At 43.4% G+C, this 18,620-nt stretch overlaps 1 protein-coding gene across 1 annotated transcript; it reads left to right on the top strand.

Annotated features, from left to right (window-relative positions):
* Positions 1-11,863: 11,863 nt before the first annotated feature.
* LOC134858654 (ankyrin repeat domain-containing protein 1-like) lies at positions 11,864-18,058 on the top strand. Its single transcript, XM_063874646.1, has 9 exons — positions 11,864-12,056; positions 13,204-13,386; positions 13,850-13,996; positions 14,271-14,378; positions 14,476-14,574; positions 15,278-15,376; positions 15,569-15,667; positions 15,887-15,985; positions 16,559-18,058. The coding sequence occupies exons 1-9, from the start codon at positions 12,030-12,032 to the stop codon at positions 16,649-16,651; spliced, it is 954 nt and encodes a 317-aa protein (XP_063730716.1). The 5' UTR covers positions 11,864-12,029; the 3' UTR covers positions 16,652-18,058.
* The last annotated feature ends 562 nt before the right edge of the window (positions 18,059-18,620 follow it).

Below are 18,620 nucleotides of genomic sequence, written 5' to 3'. Positions count from 1 at the left end.
CTTCCTGCCTGATCAGAGCATCCTCCTTAGCAACAGTCTGTTCTCCTTAGCAACGGACAGTTAGTGAAAAATAGCAAACCACTGGAATGTTCAGATTGACCAATCAGCAGAGAGCCTTCAACTAAACCGGTTAATAGCAGCAGTGATAACTCTTGGGCGACAGTGGCTTAGTCTGTAAGGGCTTGGACTGGGAATCGTAGGGTCGCCGGTTCAAGTCCCCGAACAGACTTGAAATATGGAAAGTGGACTGCTACTTGGAGAGGTCCCAGTTCACCTCCTAGGCCCTGCTGTGGTGCCCTTGAGCAAGGCACCGGACACCTCCAATCCCCCCTCCCCATTGCTCCCCGGGCGCTGCACGATAGCTGCCCACTGCTCCTAGTACTAGGATGGGTTAAATGCAGAGGACCAATTTCACTGTGTGTGCTCTGCTGTGTGCATGCATGTGACAAATAAAGAGGGTTTCATCCTCCGATTCTATCTATCTTAATAGCAGCAGTGATAACTCTTGGGCGACAGTGGCTTAGTCTGTAAGGGCTTGGACTGGAGTCCAAAGGGTCGCCGGTTCACATCCCGATTGGACCAGAAAAATAGAGTGAGCTGTTGTTAGCTGGAGAGGTGCCGGTGCTCCTCCTGAGCCACTACTGAGGTGCCCTCGAGCAAGGCAACAAACCCTGAAATTGATCACTGGTGCCGGGTACCTGGCTGCTCTGCCACCTCTCCTGCATGTGTGTTGCTGTTTGTGCATGTACATCCTCCCTGTGTGTAAACACTGCAGAGTGGGGAAAATGTGCCAGTAAGGGATCAATGAAGTGCATCTTCTTCTTCTAAGCGGCGTTTAGCGGGCTGATAGCTGTCGAAATGAAGCCTCTAGGCGACTTTTGAATTGTTTGGTCAGGCCTCTCATGGCTACAGGTGACTCATACCTCTTCCTCTTGTCCTGAATCCAGAGCACCGACTCCTCTCTGCTGCATGGGGTTCTCTTTTTGTTTGGTTCGTTGTTGTTTTTTTAAATACTTTGTGCCTCGAAGACTTGCTGGTCCCAGCACAGTGAACAAGAGAGGGGCCGCTGGAGGGGAAACATATCCTCGGTGACTTCGCCCCGTGGGATATGACCTCTTGTTTCTGGAAGGGGAATGTATCACCATGGCAACACTGTTCCCAGTCGCACAGTTGGAAAGTTCCTGGGATTGTGCATGTGGTTGAGGTGGAGCTGTCGATGAATCTGTTGTCTTACAGATGGTACTGATAATACCTTTTATTTATGAAGTGCTTCATGAAATGCTCAAGGACGCTCGACAGAGGAAAGTTAAAAACAAGATAAAAAGTCAAATTAATATCGAGCAACAAAAGCGCCTTCATCGTGTCATCACTCACACATCAAAAGCCAGTCTCAAGGGGAGTGTTTTGAAGGTGGGGCGGTCAGTATGGATGAACCAGATTTACATAAACAACAATAACATCTGTGCAATAAGTACAAACACACCGGGTCAGCTAAAGATGTGGTCTCAACAAAACAAACGGTTGATTTCCTTTCTGAGGAACTGTTTCTTCCCTGAACTTTCTCCTACTGTATCAGGCATCTTTGAATAATACCAGAGCTGTAACCAATTTAAAGTATCAAACCGACTTCATTTAAGTAACAAATATCATATTTTACTAACCCTCCCCGGGTCCTGTTGAGTGAAGTGCTCTTTTTTTGGTTCAATTTAGAGCATGAAGTGCTTATGTGTGAGACTGCAATTGAAAGCTGTTTATTTGCAGTGCAAAGTAATTCTGTATGAGACAAGGGTTGCGCACACACGCACACACACACACACACACACACACACACACACACACACACACACACACACACACACACACACACACACACACACACACACACACACACACACACACACACACACACATAAAAGTAATTCAAACACATATATTTAGCTCTGTATCTATGTAGACTGTGTGCACGTTACACAATGTGACGCTGAGCGATCTAAATACACTGAGACAAATACAAACCTGTGAAGCTGCTGTTGCCATGTTAAAGAAGTCTCACACACACACACACACACACACACACACACACACACACACACACACACACACACACACACACACACACACACACACACACACACACACACACACACACACACACACACACATACTTTGGGTCTTACAATCGTACTCACTAAAGGATGTAAATCTGATTCTAAGAGGAGAAACATCTGTCTTCTTTGTGCCCTAGATTTCCTGCTGGCAGCCATCGCTGTGTATCCTCACTCTGCAGGAATGTGGATCAACTCCTGAACCCCCCAATTACTGACCGCTGCTTTATGAATTTCCCCGTCCTCTGCTCCCCTCATGTCTCTATTCCAGCCTGAACTCCTGTCTGTATTCCTGTTTTCTCTGCCATCTTTTCCTCATATGTTTCTTTTTGTTTTACTTCTTTGTGATCCATCCTCACCTCCTCTCTTTTTCTGCAGGATCCCGACTGACTCATCCTCAGTCTTCACTTCACTTTCAATGACTCATATTTCTCCTTGCACATTCAGGGAAACACTTTTATATTTACCAGTGACCAGGGATGAGTATTCACTGGTAAAAGAGGCCTTCCACTTTAAACTCATGTACCTGTGTTCTGTGTTTGTCTGAGTAGTCGAAGAGTTTTGTGCTTCTAATGTTTTTCAACTCAATCTGCACCAAAGTTTCATCATCCAGGGAGAAATAGGGTTTTGTGGCAGTTCCTCCATTTCAAAATAAAATGTGCAATAAAAAAAGAATGGGAATAAAAAATATGTATACAAACACAAGGTAAGAATATGCAATACAAATATTAAGAACAAATAGTATATAAATAAATACTAGTATATAAATAATAGTATATAAATAAATCTGCACATTATAGTGCAATGAATAACATCTATACGGCACAACAGTGGAGAGCTAATATTAATTAGATATAAATCCTGAACTGCAAACGAAACATACCTAAATAACCCTGTAAATCACAGCCGCCTTTAAATGTACCTTGCTTTGTTCCTGATATCAACACATGTTGGGGTTAAGTGCCCCGCCCTGTAAACGAGGCGTTCAGCAGCTGAACGGCAGCTGAGGCACAAACACTGGTGTTATATTCAGGGTGGGATGGAGATCCAGTCTGCAGATCAGACCGCAGACTTCCTGCAGCGAGAGGACAGATCACACATTCAGCTAAAGATAATAAACTCAATTACATTTAGCTGACGCTTTTATCCAAAGCCACTTACAATAAGTGCAATAAAACATAGAGATAAGGACAACAAGAACAGCTGACATGTTTACTTCAAACAAACACAATTAAGACCCCCCTGTCTTCTATCTCAAATAGAATATGAAACTGGCTTTGTCTGGCTCTTCTTGATTTTATGTTTCATTGTTAATAAAGATGCCCATACCAATAGGGGCCGGTATGTTAGAGCCAGTGCTTTGTGTTTACCTACAAAGGCCACCTAATTGTGACGTTTGTAGTCAACTCACTATGAAGGACTACAAATCCCACGACGCCGGGCTAAAAGCCACAGTGATGGGCAACCTGTGAGAGAGACGCCGTCGAGGAAGGTTTAACCTTACACACCGTTCAAGTACCCTTTAAGTGATATAAGCATTATATAAAGAAAAGGAAAGAATACCTGTTTGTTATTTTATTTGAGTTTTGCTGGTTTGTTTTGAATGTTGTAAAGGCCTGTTTTCTTTGTTGCATGCAAAATGTGTTATTCTATTTTGAGCAAACACATCGCAACGTCCTACAAACCATGGGAGGCCAAGCAACTCTTCAAACTGTGAGTAACTTACAGGAAAGAAAAGGAGTTAGAACTGTCTGTTTAAGGCGTCTATTGGCTTGATAGAAATACAAGGAAGGAAGCCATGACATTCCCCATACGCGAAACAGGGGGGTCTTCAGTTTGAGACGGACTACATGTAGACATAAAATATACAATACATTTGGTTCCACAATAAAACACACATTAACAGATAGTTTGTCATCTAATAGTTTGCCCTTGAAATCACTTTTAGCACAGTCTACAATTTATAGCCATCATGGATGCCATAGCAATAATCAAATCAAATTATACTATAATCAAAACTGTAATTAATCAAAATTTTCCAGAACATATTCCATTGAATCATCCGAATCGGCGGTCTCCGCCAGACGCGCGCGCTGTACGTCCGAGCACGCATCAGTGCGTAACTGCGTATGACGAAATCACGTTAGGGCAAGCCCCACCGGAGCCCATAGAAATGCATTGTATCGTTCGATTTTTGAAAAAACGAGTCTCAACATGTAAGTCTATGAGAGCGCCTGGGGCGATTTTCAATCTGACTGATATCGCCCCAAGGGGGCGGGGCTACTGGTTGGACAGTGACATCCAGGCTGCTGATTGTCGCAGCGATATTCAGGCTGCTGTTTGGACTATACTATCTCCGCTATCCTGGTATCAATGGGAAGCTCGTTCCACCATTAGGAGCCACGACAGCAAACAGGTGCCCCTTTTCCACTAAACCGGATCCGGTTCAAGATCCGATCTTTTGCTTTCCTGGTTCTAGCCTGTAGCTCCTCTTGAGTTTCCACCGCTCAGAGGCCGAGTGGAGCTTAAGGTGGAGCTGCGTCATTGCATCATCGTTTGCGTCATGACGTAACCGTTCACGTGTGCTCTTATGACGGATTCATATTCACTGTCTGACTGTCACACCAGCAGCTGATGCATACCCCCCCCCCCTCCCCATCAGTGACTGTGTTCAGTTTGAACTGCGCTGTTTCTTCACAGCTGTTCTGAAAGTGTCTTTGGCTTCAGACAGGTGATGTCAGCACAGCTCCCCTGACTACCTTCACTGCTCTGATATCCTGTTGAGGCAGAAGCCGTTTTCTACACATTTGACCGGCGTAGTTTTCCTTATGGATTTACTTCTGATGGCAGCCTGTGTAGCCCATGTACTGATTCCATCCCATAGCTGCAATAATACACAGGAGAACGTCTGCCTGCTCTTATGCTCACTAACAGAACGGTGATTAAAGTACGGTGAATAAATCAGTGAATTTATTAGTGTGTGGTCACGTTCTGATCTCCCCCCCTCCGAAGTAAGCGTGACGTATTGGTTCATATGGGATCTTGGCTCCAGCTCCGGCTCCAACTCCAGCTCCAGCTCCAACTCCGGCTCCGGCTCCAGCTCCAGCTCCAGCTCCAGCTCCAGCTCCAACTCCGGCTCCAGCTCCAGCTCCAGCTCCAGCTCCAACTCCGGCTCCGGCTCCGGCACCAGCTCTGGCTCTGGCTCTGGCTCCAGCTCCAGCTCTTGGTGGAAAAGTGGAAAGGCTTTCTTTGTTGGCTGGTTCTACTTCCCAGTGAGGGAGTAGCAAGGCGATTGGCCAATGCAGATGATGGAGTGTATGGTTTGATCAGGTCTTGGATGATGGACCAGATCCCTTTACAGCTCGGTAGACCAGGGTGTGGAAGCGGATTCTGGCAGCCAAATGTAACTGTGAGAAGAAATCTCAATCTGACGTATTAGTTCTTCAGGGATCAAACCTTAGCTTACTTTTAAGAGGTCTTCACATGATCGAGTATCACTGGTGTAGGCAAACGTTGAAAGAATTTACAGCGACATCACAGAGTCACTTAATGAGCATCCCTTAAATCTGTGCTTCATTTTATAGTTGTCTATCGAAAAGGTCTTAGAAAGTGTCGGACTCAAGAGCATTACGGGTTTTCTTGCCAACAGTAAACCTTTCTTCCCAGCATAAAACAAAAACCAGACGTGTTGGATGGGAAGAAAAGCCCAAACATGCTTTCATTTCGTTTGTCGACATTACATGGGAACATCTTTTTCATGAGGCCCTGTGTGTGTGTGTGTGTGTGTGTGTGTGTGTGTGTGTGTGTGTGTGTGTGTGTGTGTGTGTGTGTGTGTGTGTGTTTATTTATGACTATTAATCTGACATTATCAGCCCCCCCCCTCTTTAACCTTGAACCTGAGGATCAGCACTGATCCAAACCAAGCTGCTGTTTGCTGTTAGTGCTCCACCTGTTCATGGAGAGCAGTTGGCATTCTTCTGGACATATAAACACACACACACACACACACACACACACACACACACACACACACACACACACACACACAGGAACCTGAATGAACATTTACTGAATCTCAAATGAAACACATCTAATATCTGTTCTTTACCCGTATGTGGTAATGTGTACACAAATATATTTAAAAGGGTACTAGTGTGTGTGTGTGTGTGTGTGTGTGTGTGTGTGTGTGTGTGTGTGTGTGTGTGTGTGTGTGTGTGTGTGTGTGTGTGTGTGTGTGTGTGTGTGTGTGTGTGTGTGTGTGTGTGTGTTGGGTTACAGCAGGTGCTGGTTTGCTGCACTTGATCTTTACCCCCACTTTTATGAGAATGATCACATGTAGACATTTCGTAGTCACACACGCACACGCACACACACACACACACACACACACACACACACACAGTTATCTTGTGACCTTGAGCATTTAATCTTTATTAAATAACATTTACGGCTGTGAGCGTAAAGGAGTTTTCCTTAAAAAGGCAAAAGAAGACAGACAGGAAGTAAACACTAAAGGGAACAGCAGAAGAAGACAGACAGGAAGTAAACACTAAAGGGAACAGCAGAAGAAGACAGACAAGAAGTAAACACTAAAGGGAACAGCAGAAGAAGACAGACAGGAAGTAAACACTGAAGGGAACAGCAGAAGAAGACAGACAGGAAGTAAACACTAAAGAGAACAGCAGAAGAAGACAGACAGGAAGTAAACACTAAAGGGAACAGCAGAAGAAGACAGACAGGAAGTAAACACTAAAGGGAACAGCAGAAGAAGACAGACAGGAAGTAAACAGTAAAGGAAACAGCAGAAGAAGACAGACAGGAAGTAAACACTAAAGGGAACAGCAGAAGAAGACAGACAGGAAGTAAACACTAAAGAGAACAGCAGAAGAAGACAGACAGGAAGTAAACACTGAAGGGTACAGCAGAAGAAGACAGACAGGAAGTAAACACTAAAGAGAACAGCAGAAGAAGACAGACAGGAAGTAAACACTAAAGGGAACAGCAGAAGAAGACAGACAGGAAGTAAACACTAAAGGGAACAGCAGAAGAAGACAGACAGGAAGTAAACACTAAAGGGAACAGCAGAAGAAGACAGACAGGAAGTAAACACTAAAGGGAACAGCAGAAGAAGACAGACAGGAAGTAAACAGTAAAGGGAACAGCAGAATCTTTTGTGGCCTGCTCCTTCCTGAGAGCAGCTTCCTGTTTGGTCATTTGTTTGGCATCACGCTCACTCATCCACATCTACCCCTCTGATATCACAGACTCACACACCTCAGTTTGCAGCTTCCTTTGTTTGTTTAGTTATAATAAACACCTTTACGTCACCCGTCCCACATCTCCTCCCCCGTTCTTTTTCTCACGGCCCAGAGCCAGACCACGATACGTTTCATGTCACATTTTATCTCGTCCTGCTGTCACTCTCTGTCCTGAGCGCCGGCGAGACAGATTCCCTTCTGAACTTCATCCCTGTCAGAGTCACATCTCTCTCACTCAGACGGATGCTGGCCAGCGGGGGGGCGGTTGAGCCTGTCACACAGCTAACAGCGCTGTGAGTTACGAGCGGACGGTTTGAATCCCTGAGTGAGGGATAATCTCTGCACGATGACACGCTCATAAACAGTGCTGAGGCAGTCCGTCTCACAGGGGCAGTGAATTAGGGAACTGGGTGAGGGGGGGATTTACGCGGCTAATAATAAAATCTACGTTTCCTTCCAGAGGAGGAATTCTGCAAGGACACTATATATAATTAAAGAACCCTGTGATGTTTCCATCTGGGCTTAATGCCAAACAAGAGCTGGACTACCGACACCAGTGGAGTACTTTTACTTTCAGTACTGTACTTACACGGTAAATATTGTACTTCTACTCCACTACATGTATTTAATCCCTTTAGTTATTTTACAGATTAGGATTAATGATGGTAAATATAATGACCCTTAAATCAGACTGTAGTTCACCTGCAGTAAATCCAGCAGCTACCCTGCAGTATACAAAGCCATTCAAACTAGCTGCACCTTTACCAGCTCTGAGAACACTTTACTGATCAATCATTATAAAACATATCAGAGATATTATTCTGAAATGGACCAATCAGACAATGACTACTTTTACTGTCGCTACTTTAAGTACATTTAGAGGAGAGTACTTTCTACTTTCACTGGAGGAACATTTAGAATACTTTCACTGTGACAGAGTATTCCTACACTCTGGTACTTACTTTACTCAAGTACAAGATCTGAGTACTTCTACTTTACTCAAGTACAAGATCTGAGTACTTCTACTTTACTCAAGTACAAGATCTGAGTACTTCTACTTTACTCAAGTACAAGACCTGAGTACTTCTACTTTACTCAAGTACCAGATCTGAGTACTTCTACTTTTACTCAAGTACAAGACCTGAGTACTTCTACTTTACTCAAGTACAAGATCTGAGTACTTCTACTTTACTCAAGTACAAGACCTGAGTACTTCTACTTTACTCAAGTACCAGATCTGAGTACTTCTACTTTACTCAAGTACAAGACCTGAGTACTTCTACTTTACTCAAGTACAAGATCTGAGTACTTCTACTTTACTCAAGTACAAGACCTGAGTACTTCTACTTTACTCAAGTACCAGATCTGAGTACTTCTACTTTTACTCAAGTACAAGACCTGAGTACTTCTACTTTAACTCAAGTACAAGATCTGAGTACTTCTACTTTTACTCAAATACAAGACCTGAGTACTTCTACTTTAACTCAAGTACAAGACCTGAGTACTTCTACTTTACTCAAGTACAAGACCTGAGTACTTCTACTTTACTCAAGTACAAGACCTGAGTACTTCTACTTTACTCAAGTACAAGACCTGAGTACTTCTACTTTACTCAAGTACAAGACCTGAGTACTTCTACTTTACTCAAGAACAAGACCTGAGTACTTCTACTTTACTCAAGTACAAGACCTGAGTACTCGTCCCTCCTCACACTCCTCAGACGGCTGCAGATAGAGGAGTGTGAGGAGCAGCAGCTGAAACAGGAAGCTTTATTTTTGGTGAACGGCCTCTTTTATTTAGTTTGGTCTCCCTGTTGGAGTCATGTGATCCTGTGATCCTGTTCCTGATCAAGCTGAGCGTCTGTCAGCAGAGCAGTCACAGACTCCATCACAGCCAAAAATAACTAAATTAAAATGTTGTTCCTTCTCAAGCCCGGGAATAACGTCAGGGTCAGCGGTGCTGGATTATAAATACATGAAATACACGGTTGGTGTGATCAAATCAAACTGGATCATTTCAAGGTCTAAGGAACTTGTTTGTCAGGGTTCGGGCAGGATGGAGGAACCAAAGCAGTAAAAAGAGAAGTGAGCTTTTATTTGAACAAAAGCTGATGAACAACAACAGAAGGTAAAATCAAACCAAGAAAAACTCAACGTTGGCCACGGGGAACCAGAAACCAGACGGGAACAAAGACAACACACTGACAAAGAACAGTTAGACAGACTAGAGACAGCAGCAACGACAACACAAGTGGAGAGCGCAGGTATAGAAACATACAGTTCACACACAGGAGGAAGGAATCAAGGCAAATACAAAGGCGGCGAAAAACACAAGACAGGAAGTTAAAGAAGACAAGACACAAAGAGAAAGTACATTTCAAAATAAAACAGGAAGCGTTAAACTCTTTAAAGTAGAGACGCTACATACTGATATACACCTGAACATCAGCAGGAGAGGACTCTTTAAAGTAGAGACTCTACATACTGATATACACCTGAACATCAGCAGGAGAGGACTCTTTAAAGTAGAGACTCTACATACTGATATACACCTGAACATCAGCAGGAGAGGACTCTTTAAAGTAGAGACTCTACATACTGATATACACCTGAACATCAGCAGGAGAGGACTCTTTAAAGTAGAGACACTACATACTGATATACACCTGAACATCAGCAGGAGAGGACTCTTTAAAGTAGAGACACTACATACTGATATACACCTGAACATCAGCAGGAGAGGACTCTTTAAAGTAGAGACTCTACATACTGATATACACCTGAACATCAGCAGGAGAGGACTCTTTAAAGTAGAGACTCTACATACTGATATACACCTGAACATCAGCAGGAGAGGACTCTTTAAAGTAGAGACACTACATACTGATATACACCTGAACATCAGCAGGAGAGGACTCTTTAAAGTAGAGACAGCTACATACTGATATACACCTGAACATCAGCAGGAGAGGACTCTTTAAAGTAGAGACGCTACATACTGATATACACCTGAACATCAGCAGGAGAGGACTCTTTAAAGTAGAGACACTACATACTGATATACACCTGAACATCAGCAGGAGAGGACTCTTTAAAGACTCTTTGCATTAGAATGGGTCATCATCATGTGCTGTTGATGAGTCCTTCAGGTGTGTCCCGGCTGCAGGTTCAGTATGACACACTTCATATCTGCTGGATATAAACAGTTCCTCTGAAGGTCCAGATCCCAAACAGTTTCTCCTGTTAGCCTCTATTTCTGTCCCAAGGTCAGGTTCAGAAATAGTTTGCAGCCATGAGTCACTTTCAGAGGAATTCAGAGGTCAGGAGCGGACGACACGGCTGCAAATACCACCGTGATGGCTCAGTTTTTATGAGAAAGGCCTAAAGAAGGGCAAAAACTGAACTTCATGATGTCATTAAAAACCTTGTCATGCATTAGATTTCTCTTCCTGCGTTCTGATTGGTGGAAAGTTTGCCAGGCAGCCGTCGACCCCGAGCATCATCCCTCTGAGATGTGTAATATGCAGTTTGAACATTTACCATCAGCACAAACAGCACCTGACATGACGTTACTCCCTGCTGGCTGTCAGTCAAACGGTGAGGCATGCCGCTGACCTCTGACCCAGGCCTGTGATTGGCTGCAGAGCACGGTGACAGGATGTTTGGAAGGGTGACTATCTATTTCTCAGCAGCCATGAACCTGTCTCCTCACCGTGATATCACTGCACGTCTGCGGGAACATGCCCAGCGTGACGAGACGCTGCCCAGAGAGGGTCTATGTTTGAGGAGAGGACTCACTCTGCAGGAAATGCAAGAGAAGAACTGAATAATAAGGACATTAGGGTTAATGTGTGTGCTCATCAGTTGTATTCCTCCGATAACATATAAATGATAGAACATCTTAAGTCTGGCAGTTCGGAGGCTACGCTTAGCGCAGCTTTTTAAAATCACATGCTCACAAGCAGCCGGACTTTGTGCAAGTGAATGCTCTCCTTTTCTCCAAGGTTTTTTAGGAAATAGCTGAATATGTGCATCAGATGAGTCTTTAGTTTGTCATTAAAAGCTTGTTTGGGATGTTCTAGAATAAACAAACAACTAGGTAGTAAGTTAGATAACTTAGCCTAGCTTTAGTAGATATTTGACTTTCGTAGACAGAGGGACGGACAGATGGACGGACGGATAGATGGATAGATAGATAGATTCCACTTCCTGTCACCTGGTCTGGAAGTTTTTTGGTTGTCCTGAAATAAGGTCTGCAATGATACAAAATCCCATTGTTTTTTGTGGAGGGAACCAGAGACATCATCACAGCACCACTCCATTCTCATTTTCCCAAAGTGAGGCAGAGTGACACCTCTTCCCTCTTCTCCATCTCGGCACGGTGACATAGAGAAGCCCAAACAGGGAGAGTCGGAGGTGGGGTGGGGGGGTGGGGGGGTGATGTGAGCATGCCAAATGAGCACATGAAGACAGTAATGTGATCTGAGCTGAGTGACAGGACCTCTATTTTTTCTGCAGAGGTTTGACAGAGCTATAAAAGAGGCCGGGGCTCCAGCTGCTGACAGAGAGACAGACCGAGACCCTCAGCATCAGACCCGGTGGAATAACCTCCAGCTACAGTAACCTCCAGCTAGAATACTCACTTATATATAATATCAAAGAGGAGAATGGGACTGCACAGCGTCGAGGAACTGGTACGATCTGCTGATGTGTGGGATGATAATTATGAGGGTTTTTGTACAAAAAGAGGACTTTTCTAGAGTTTGAATTTTTAAAAAGGGATTGAAATCAGCATTTATTTTTTTGAAACGAGATAGATTAATGATGCTTAGAATTAAAGTCAGTTCTTAACTATGTGCGTACTAGTACTATTTCCTGTGACTTTCTTAAATATGCATTTAAAGAGAATCAAACACTTTTTTGTTCAAAGCAAAATGTAAGAAAAAGTCAGTTGTATTATTTCTGCTAATCAGGACCCAAAACAATTAGTGTTGCCACATTATCTCTTATCTAAACTCCCTTTAGTTACTTAATTTCCTTGTTTAATTATCCTTCACTGGTTATAAGACAGGCTTCTTAATTATAATTTAGCCTACATTAAGAACATCACATTTGTGCATCCATTATTGCTGTTACTGAAAATTTGACCCCCATAGATTTTGTTAACCTTATATTATAACCGTGGAATCTTCTTCCTTAAATCAATTCAATGAAACTGAAGCCCTCTGAGTCAATACAGGAGTCTCATTGAAGGCTAGAAGTGTGTGTTAATGTGTTTACACTCCTCTGTGCTCACGTGTTTACCTCTCAGATTAAGACATCAGTGAGCTGATATGGTAACAGTTTCAACGTTCATTTAATTGGCTGTCCTTACAGAGCGGCAAAGACAGTCAACAAATTTACAAAAAAAGGCAGAGATTTTCAGAGGCTCTTGACGACTGATGATACGATAAGGTAATGCTTTGTTGTCAGATAAAGTCTGAAAAGTGTCTGGGATCGCAGCAGCTCCGTTTGCAACATCAAGACAAGACACATATCAAGACAAGAGACAAACATTTGAAAACTTTGACCGAAATAATGGCTTTCAATGCTCACATGCAGAGCAGGACACCGGATTTAAAAAACTAAAATGTTTCAAAGGATAAGACATCGATTTATGATGCAACACGATACGACAAGATACTTAACAAAACATCCCAATTACTGAAGACAATGTTCAGGACTCTTTTGGGTACTTTTGACCAAGTATTTAACTCTGTGTTTAGACTTCTGTGGTTTATTTTCCCTCATGTGTTTGTTCATCTATAATTCAGGCTGTGCAACGTCTCCTCTCTCCCTCAGGTGTCCGGTAAGAGGTCAGAGGGCAAGGAGGCAGCTGACTTCCATGGCGGCGAGTACGAGGCGGCGGTGGGTCAGGAGAAGAAGGACGACCGCCGGTCTCACCGCCAGCTGGAGGCCGTGGTTCTGTCCGAGGGGAGCGACAGCGGCAGCGAACAGGAGGAGGTCAGCGTGGCCGCTCTCAACGTAAGAACACAGGAAGCTACAGCAGGGTCAAACAGATCCTTTTCCTTGAATTCCTCCTCCTTTCTGCACAGTTTATTTATTTTATGTTTTATTTAACCTTTATTTACCAGAAAGGTGAGGTTAGAAACCTATTGTTCAAGAGTGTCCTGGCCAAGATAGGCATTCTGCGTTTGCCAGAAAAAGATTGTGTGATGTTAAATGTGGAATTGTGGGGCCCCATTCTATTCCTAAAGGATGCTCCAGTGTATCCTTAAGGAGATAACAAAGGAAGCATTGCCACGCTGCCACCTGCAGGCCTCTTACAGTACGACACAGAGTCCAACTAAAAACAGACCTCACACTCATGGTGTTGACAAGAGTTCAAACTATCTGAATAATTCCAGGGTTCATAAATCGTTTCCATGTACTCAACCTTCTTGTACAAAGCTGTTTTTTAATCAAGTTTTTCCTTCTCTTGCTGAAGCCGTATGTTCCCTGTCAGACGGATAAGAGCGGCCGGCTGAAGCTGGAGACCGTGGACGACCTGTTCAACATCCTGCAGCTGAAGAAGAGGAGGAGGGAGAGGAAGGCTCCGGTCAACAAGAAACCACAGCCAGTGCCAGAGACCCTGGTGAGGTCACTTCTGTGGTACTCTGATCAATCAGGAGGTCGTTGGTTGGTCAATCAGTTTGGGTTGACTGATTGATGATTTATTGGCTGATTGGTTGATTGGTGATTGGTTGGTTGATTGGTTGGTTGGTCGGTCGGTCGGTCGGTCGGTCGGTCGGTCGGTCGGTCGGTCGGTCGGTCGGTCGGTCGGTCGGTCGGTCGGTCGGTTGGTCGGTCGGTGGTCGGTGTTGTTTCATCAAAATGTTTTTTTTTTTTGCTTTTTAAAATCCTTCCAGCCGGCCTGGGTGGATGAGAAGATGTTTCTGAACGCAGCGAGTGACAACAAGATGCCGCTGGTGGAGAAGTACCTGACTGACGGAGGAAACCCCAACGCAGCCGACCATGTGAGCGCCACAGAGAGGATCATAATAATAAGTGATAAAGTGATCAGCTAACGAACGTTATCATTGATTTCATCTTCTTTATATATCAAATGTCCAGTTCCAGAGGACAGCGCTGCACAAAGCCTCGTTCAAAGGACACGTGGATGTCATGAAGAGACTCCTGGAGGCCGGAGCCACCATCGAGAAAAAAGACAAGGTGCGACATTTTAAAAGCAGGACGACAGTGTTAGTGAACACTGCAACGATCATAGTGTTTGTTGTAAAGGATCAGATCTCTCTCTCTGTCAGCTGTTCTGTTCAGTAGGCTGATACTGTAAGAGTGAATCTGTAGGCCTACTGCCTGAATCTGCTTTCTGAGATTTCTGTGTTTCATGAGACCCTAATTATTTTCTTCAAAACATTCCGACTTTTTGTCTCCAATTTGTTTTCCTTCTGATTTTTTCCCAAAATACTTCAAAATGTAGACTTTTTTCTCAAGATTCTGACTTATTTTCAACATTTTGACGTTTGATTTTATTTCAGATTTTTTATTCCGGCTATTAACAAAAACAAAACAAACTTTTTCCCAAAATTCTACTTTTTTTTTGGGGCTTTTTTCAAATATCCGGCAAATTTTTCAAATGCTAATTTTTTTCTCAAAATTCAACTTATTCCAAATGCTGACTTTGTTTCAAATTAGTGACTTTTTGCGAAAAACTCCCTGACTTCTTTTCATGATCCTGAGTGGATCAGCTGTTCTCTCTCCTCTGTCAGCTGTTCTGTTCTAATACTGTAAGTGTGAATCTGTACTCCTTCTGCCTGAATCTGCTTCATGGGTTTCTCTTTCTTTGGTTCATTTGTTCTGTTTTTAATTCAGCAGGTGAACCTATATGTTCATGAACCAGTGTGTTGTCTTTCAGCTGGAGGCCACCGCGGTGCACTGGGCCTGCAGAGGAGGCAGCCTGCCGGCCCTGCAGCTCCTCCTGGACCAGGGTGCCAAGGTCACCTACAGAGACAAGGTGAGCACACACACACACACACACACACACACACACACACACACACACACACACACACACACACACACACACACACACACACACACACACACACACACACACACACACACACACAGGTTTTTATTTATCTCCAGCTGTGCAAATATGCTTGTTGCATGAATGGAGAGAACTGAAAGCCTGTCCTCTCCTCAGTTAAACAGCACTCCTCTCCATGTGGCCGTGCGGACTGGACACTGTGAGTGTGCCGAGCATCTGATCCACTGTGGAGCCGACGTCAACGCCAAAGACAGAGTGAGTAAACACAGAGTTCACAGCTAATAATCTGCAGAGAGACATAAAGCTGATCCTAAGAGACAATCTGCTGCAGGAGCTATTTGTCTGGGCATATGTGCACAGAAAAGAATTCCATCATTCCATATTTGTGCACACATAATGAAGGCACACTCTATGCACTGTTGACTACACACTGCACGCAACAGAAGTTAATCAATACCTGATTCCCCCCTAAAGGACGGGGACACGCCCATGCACGATGCCGTGAGAATAAACAGATTCAAAATGATCAAGCTGCTGATGATGTACGGGGCCACTCTCAACACAAAGAACGCTGTGAGTGCAAAACAACCCCTCCGTGGTTTCACTGATCAAAATGCATATCAATTATAATTCATTGTAAAATGTTGACATCAGAAGGCCACGCAGCCCTGAGCCCAAAATATCACAATCCTCAGGACCATTGACGTGTGTAAGATAATCCCTTTGTTCTTCTTTTTAGAGATATTAGCTTTTGAGATTCCATCGCTTTTTAGTGCGGCCTCAAGTGGCCTTTTAAGAAACTGCAGTGATGAGGCACCGGCGTATAGTCAGATAATATTGAAAAGGAACCCTTAGTAGTCAGGGAAACCACATCAACAAGATACGCTAAAAGCAGAGAAAATACAGTAACAATAAAAATGTAATATTCAAATGAAATATTGTTCAGTTCAATAAAATACTGCTTATTTTAAAATGAAAGTGCCATCGTCTGTAATCAGAAATGCACTTGACAGGCCGGACAGGTTGCAATGAGGCCTCTGTGAGGACCCTCGATGGGGCTAAAGACTTTCCTCACAGAAGAAGATGAATCATAATGTAAATGCTCCACTTCTCCAGTTCTGATCAGTGTTTCCCTCTCTCCTGCAGGATGGAAAAACCCCTCTGGAGACGCTGTATTCTTGGCAGAACGGCGCCAAGAGCCTCCTGTGTAACTTCAGCCAGGAGAAGCCCGATCAGTAACACATTCCCTCAAAGAAATCCAACATGAGATGGCATGAAGCACACAACTCCTTCTTTTAATTTCTGCTAATTTGGAGAGGCTGTGCTCACATCCAGACCGCCTCCAGGGTAAACTGACGGATATTAACACCCTCAGGAAGCGGTCTTACATGTAGAGCTCACTCAAGCGGGTATAAAGAGCATTAGAGGTTTTTCAACCTTCCTTTTACCTGAAGGCTATGAACAGGAGAAGGTGGAATGTGGGAAACCCCATCTCTAATCAGGATGCTGTTAATGCTGTGATTGATAGCACTGATAGATTCAAATGTTGCTGGACAATGTTTTTCTTCTTAAGCCGAGTCGAAGTGGGCGATGACGTATTTATTGACAACTTAAAGAAAAATATTTATTGCGTTTGATTAATTTATTTCAATATCATACACTTAATAATTGTGCGGAAAAGGTTTACGGTTAGATGTGAAAACAAATTTGAAATCAGAACAAAAGCTTATTTTTGGGGGATCTCTGAATGCTCAGGAAAAATACGTCAGATTTTTTCAATTTGTTTTGATCGTCTCAGAGTTCCGTGAAAAAAAGTGTTCATGAAAATATCCCGGAATTCTGGGCAGAAAGTAAGGAAAAGAATTCTAATTTTGAAAATAATCTGAATCCTCTGAATCTGAAGGTAATGTCAGAATCCCGATTTAAAAAAAAGCCAAAAAATAGTTTTTTTCTCTGAAAATCCCCGAATTCTTAGAGACTGTGGCCCTAACCCTCTTCCATAAGAACACGTGACTAACTTAGAGTTGATTGAATTGATTAACAAATGGAAACAACTGTGAGACATTTCTTTAGTTTCTTTTCTAGGTCATTTCGTTCTTGTTAGTCTAAGGATTGATTTAAGGTTATTTATTGGTGTAATAAGACTTGAGCTCAGTGTACAGAAGGGAGGAGAGTCAGGAACCGAGCCCCATCTTGCTGGTAGACGATGTGCGTTGTTGTTATACTTGAACATTCAGATTACTTTTTTCTTACCAAGTTCTTTGGTTTTGCACGTTTTAAGATTGCGATAAGACAGGACGGAGTACGTTTTTGGATCGGGATGAAGAAGAATCTCTCCACTTTATGTATCGAGGTTGCTGACACATTTATTTTGACCCTGTTTTCTGTTGATTTAGGTGAAGGTTGCTGAAGCTGAAGCCTACCTTGAGGGATATTTGAGGGTCTAAAACAAATTCACCTCAACGATACAGAGAGTCAGAGGAAAGACGCTGAAAAGGCATTGAAAGTTCAGAGCATGTTGGGAAAGAGTTTATGAAAGCCAGGTCTTGATACGTGAATGATATCAGACTTCTTTTTTATTTTTAAAGATGTATGTACATTTTGCCTTGTATTTTTGGATTGATCTAATAAAAACATTGAATTGAATCTTTGTTTTATTGACAGAAACCTGCATGCTTTTGGAAAACAGCTCAATGGTTTTCTGAATGTGTTTTTGGATGGTAGACTGAAATAATGTCTGTGGTGGTGACGTGAACTGTGACCGTGCTGTAGTTCCTTTATAGCCCAACGTTAGCCTCCTTTAGCTTAGCGGTGGTGACGTGAAGTCATGTGACCGTGCTGTAGTTCCTTTATAGCCCAACATTAGCCTCCTTTAGCTTAGCGGTGGTGACGTGAAGTCATGTGACCGTGCTGTAGTTCCTTTATAGCCCAACATTAGCCTCCTTTAGCTTAAAGGTGGTGTCGTGAAGTCATGTGACCGTGCTGTAGTTCCTTTATAGCCCAACATTAGCCGCCTTTAGCTTAGCGGTGGTGACGTGAAGTCATGTGACCGTGCTGTAGTTCCTTTATAGCCCAACATTAGCCTCCTTTAGCTTAGCGGTGGTGATGTGAAGTCATGTGACCGTGCTGTAGTTCCTCTATAGCCCAACATTAGCCGCCTTTAGCTTAGTGATGGGGACGTGAAGTCATGTGACCGTACTGTAGTTCC

The sequence above is a fragment of the Eleginops maclovinus genome, chromosome 22 (assembly GCF_036324505.1).
Source record: "Eleginops maclovinus isolate JMC-PN-2008 ecotype Puerto Natales chromosome 22, JC_Emac_rtc_rv5, whole genome shotgun sequence".
In the NCBI taxonomy this organism is placed as follows: Eukaryota; Metazoa; Chordata; class Actinopteri; order Perciformes; family Eleginopidae; genus Eleginops; species Eleginops maclovinus.
The sequence above is the reverse complement of the archived record's forward strand: the minus strand, read 5'-3'. Positions and strand labels throughout refer to the sequence as shown.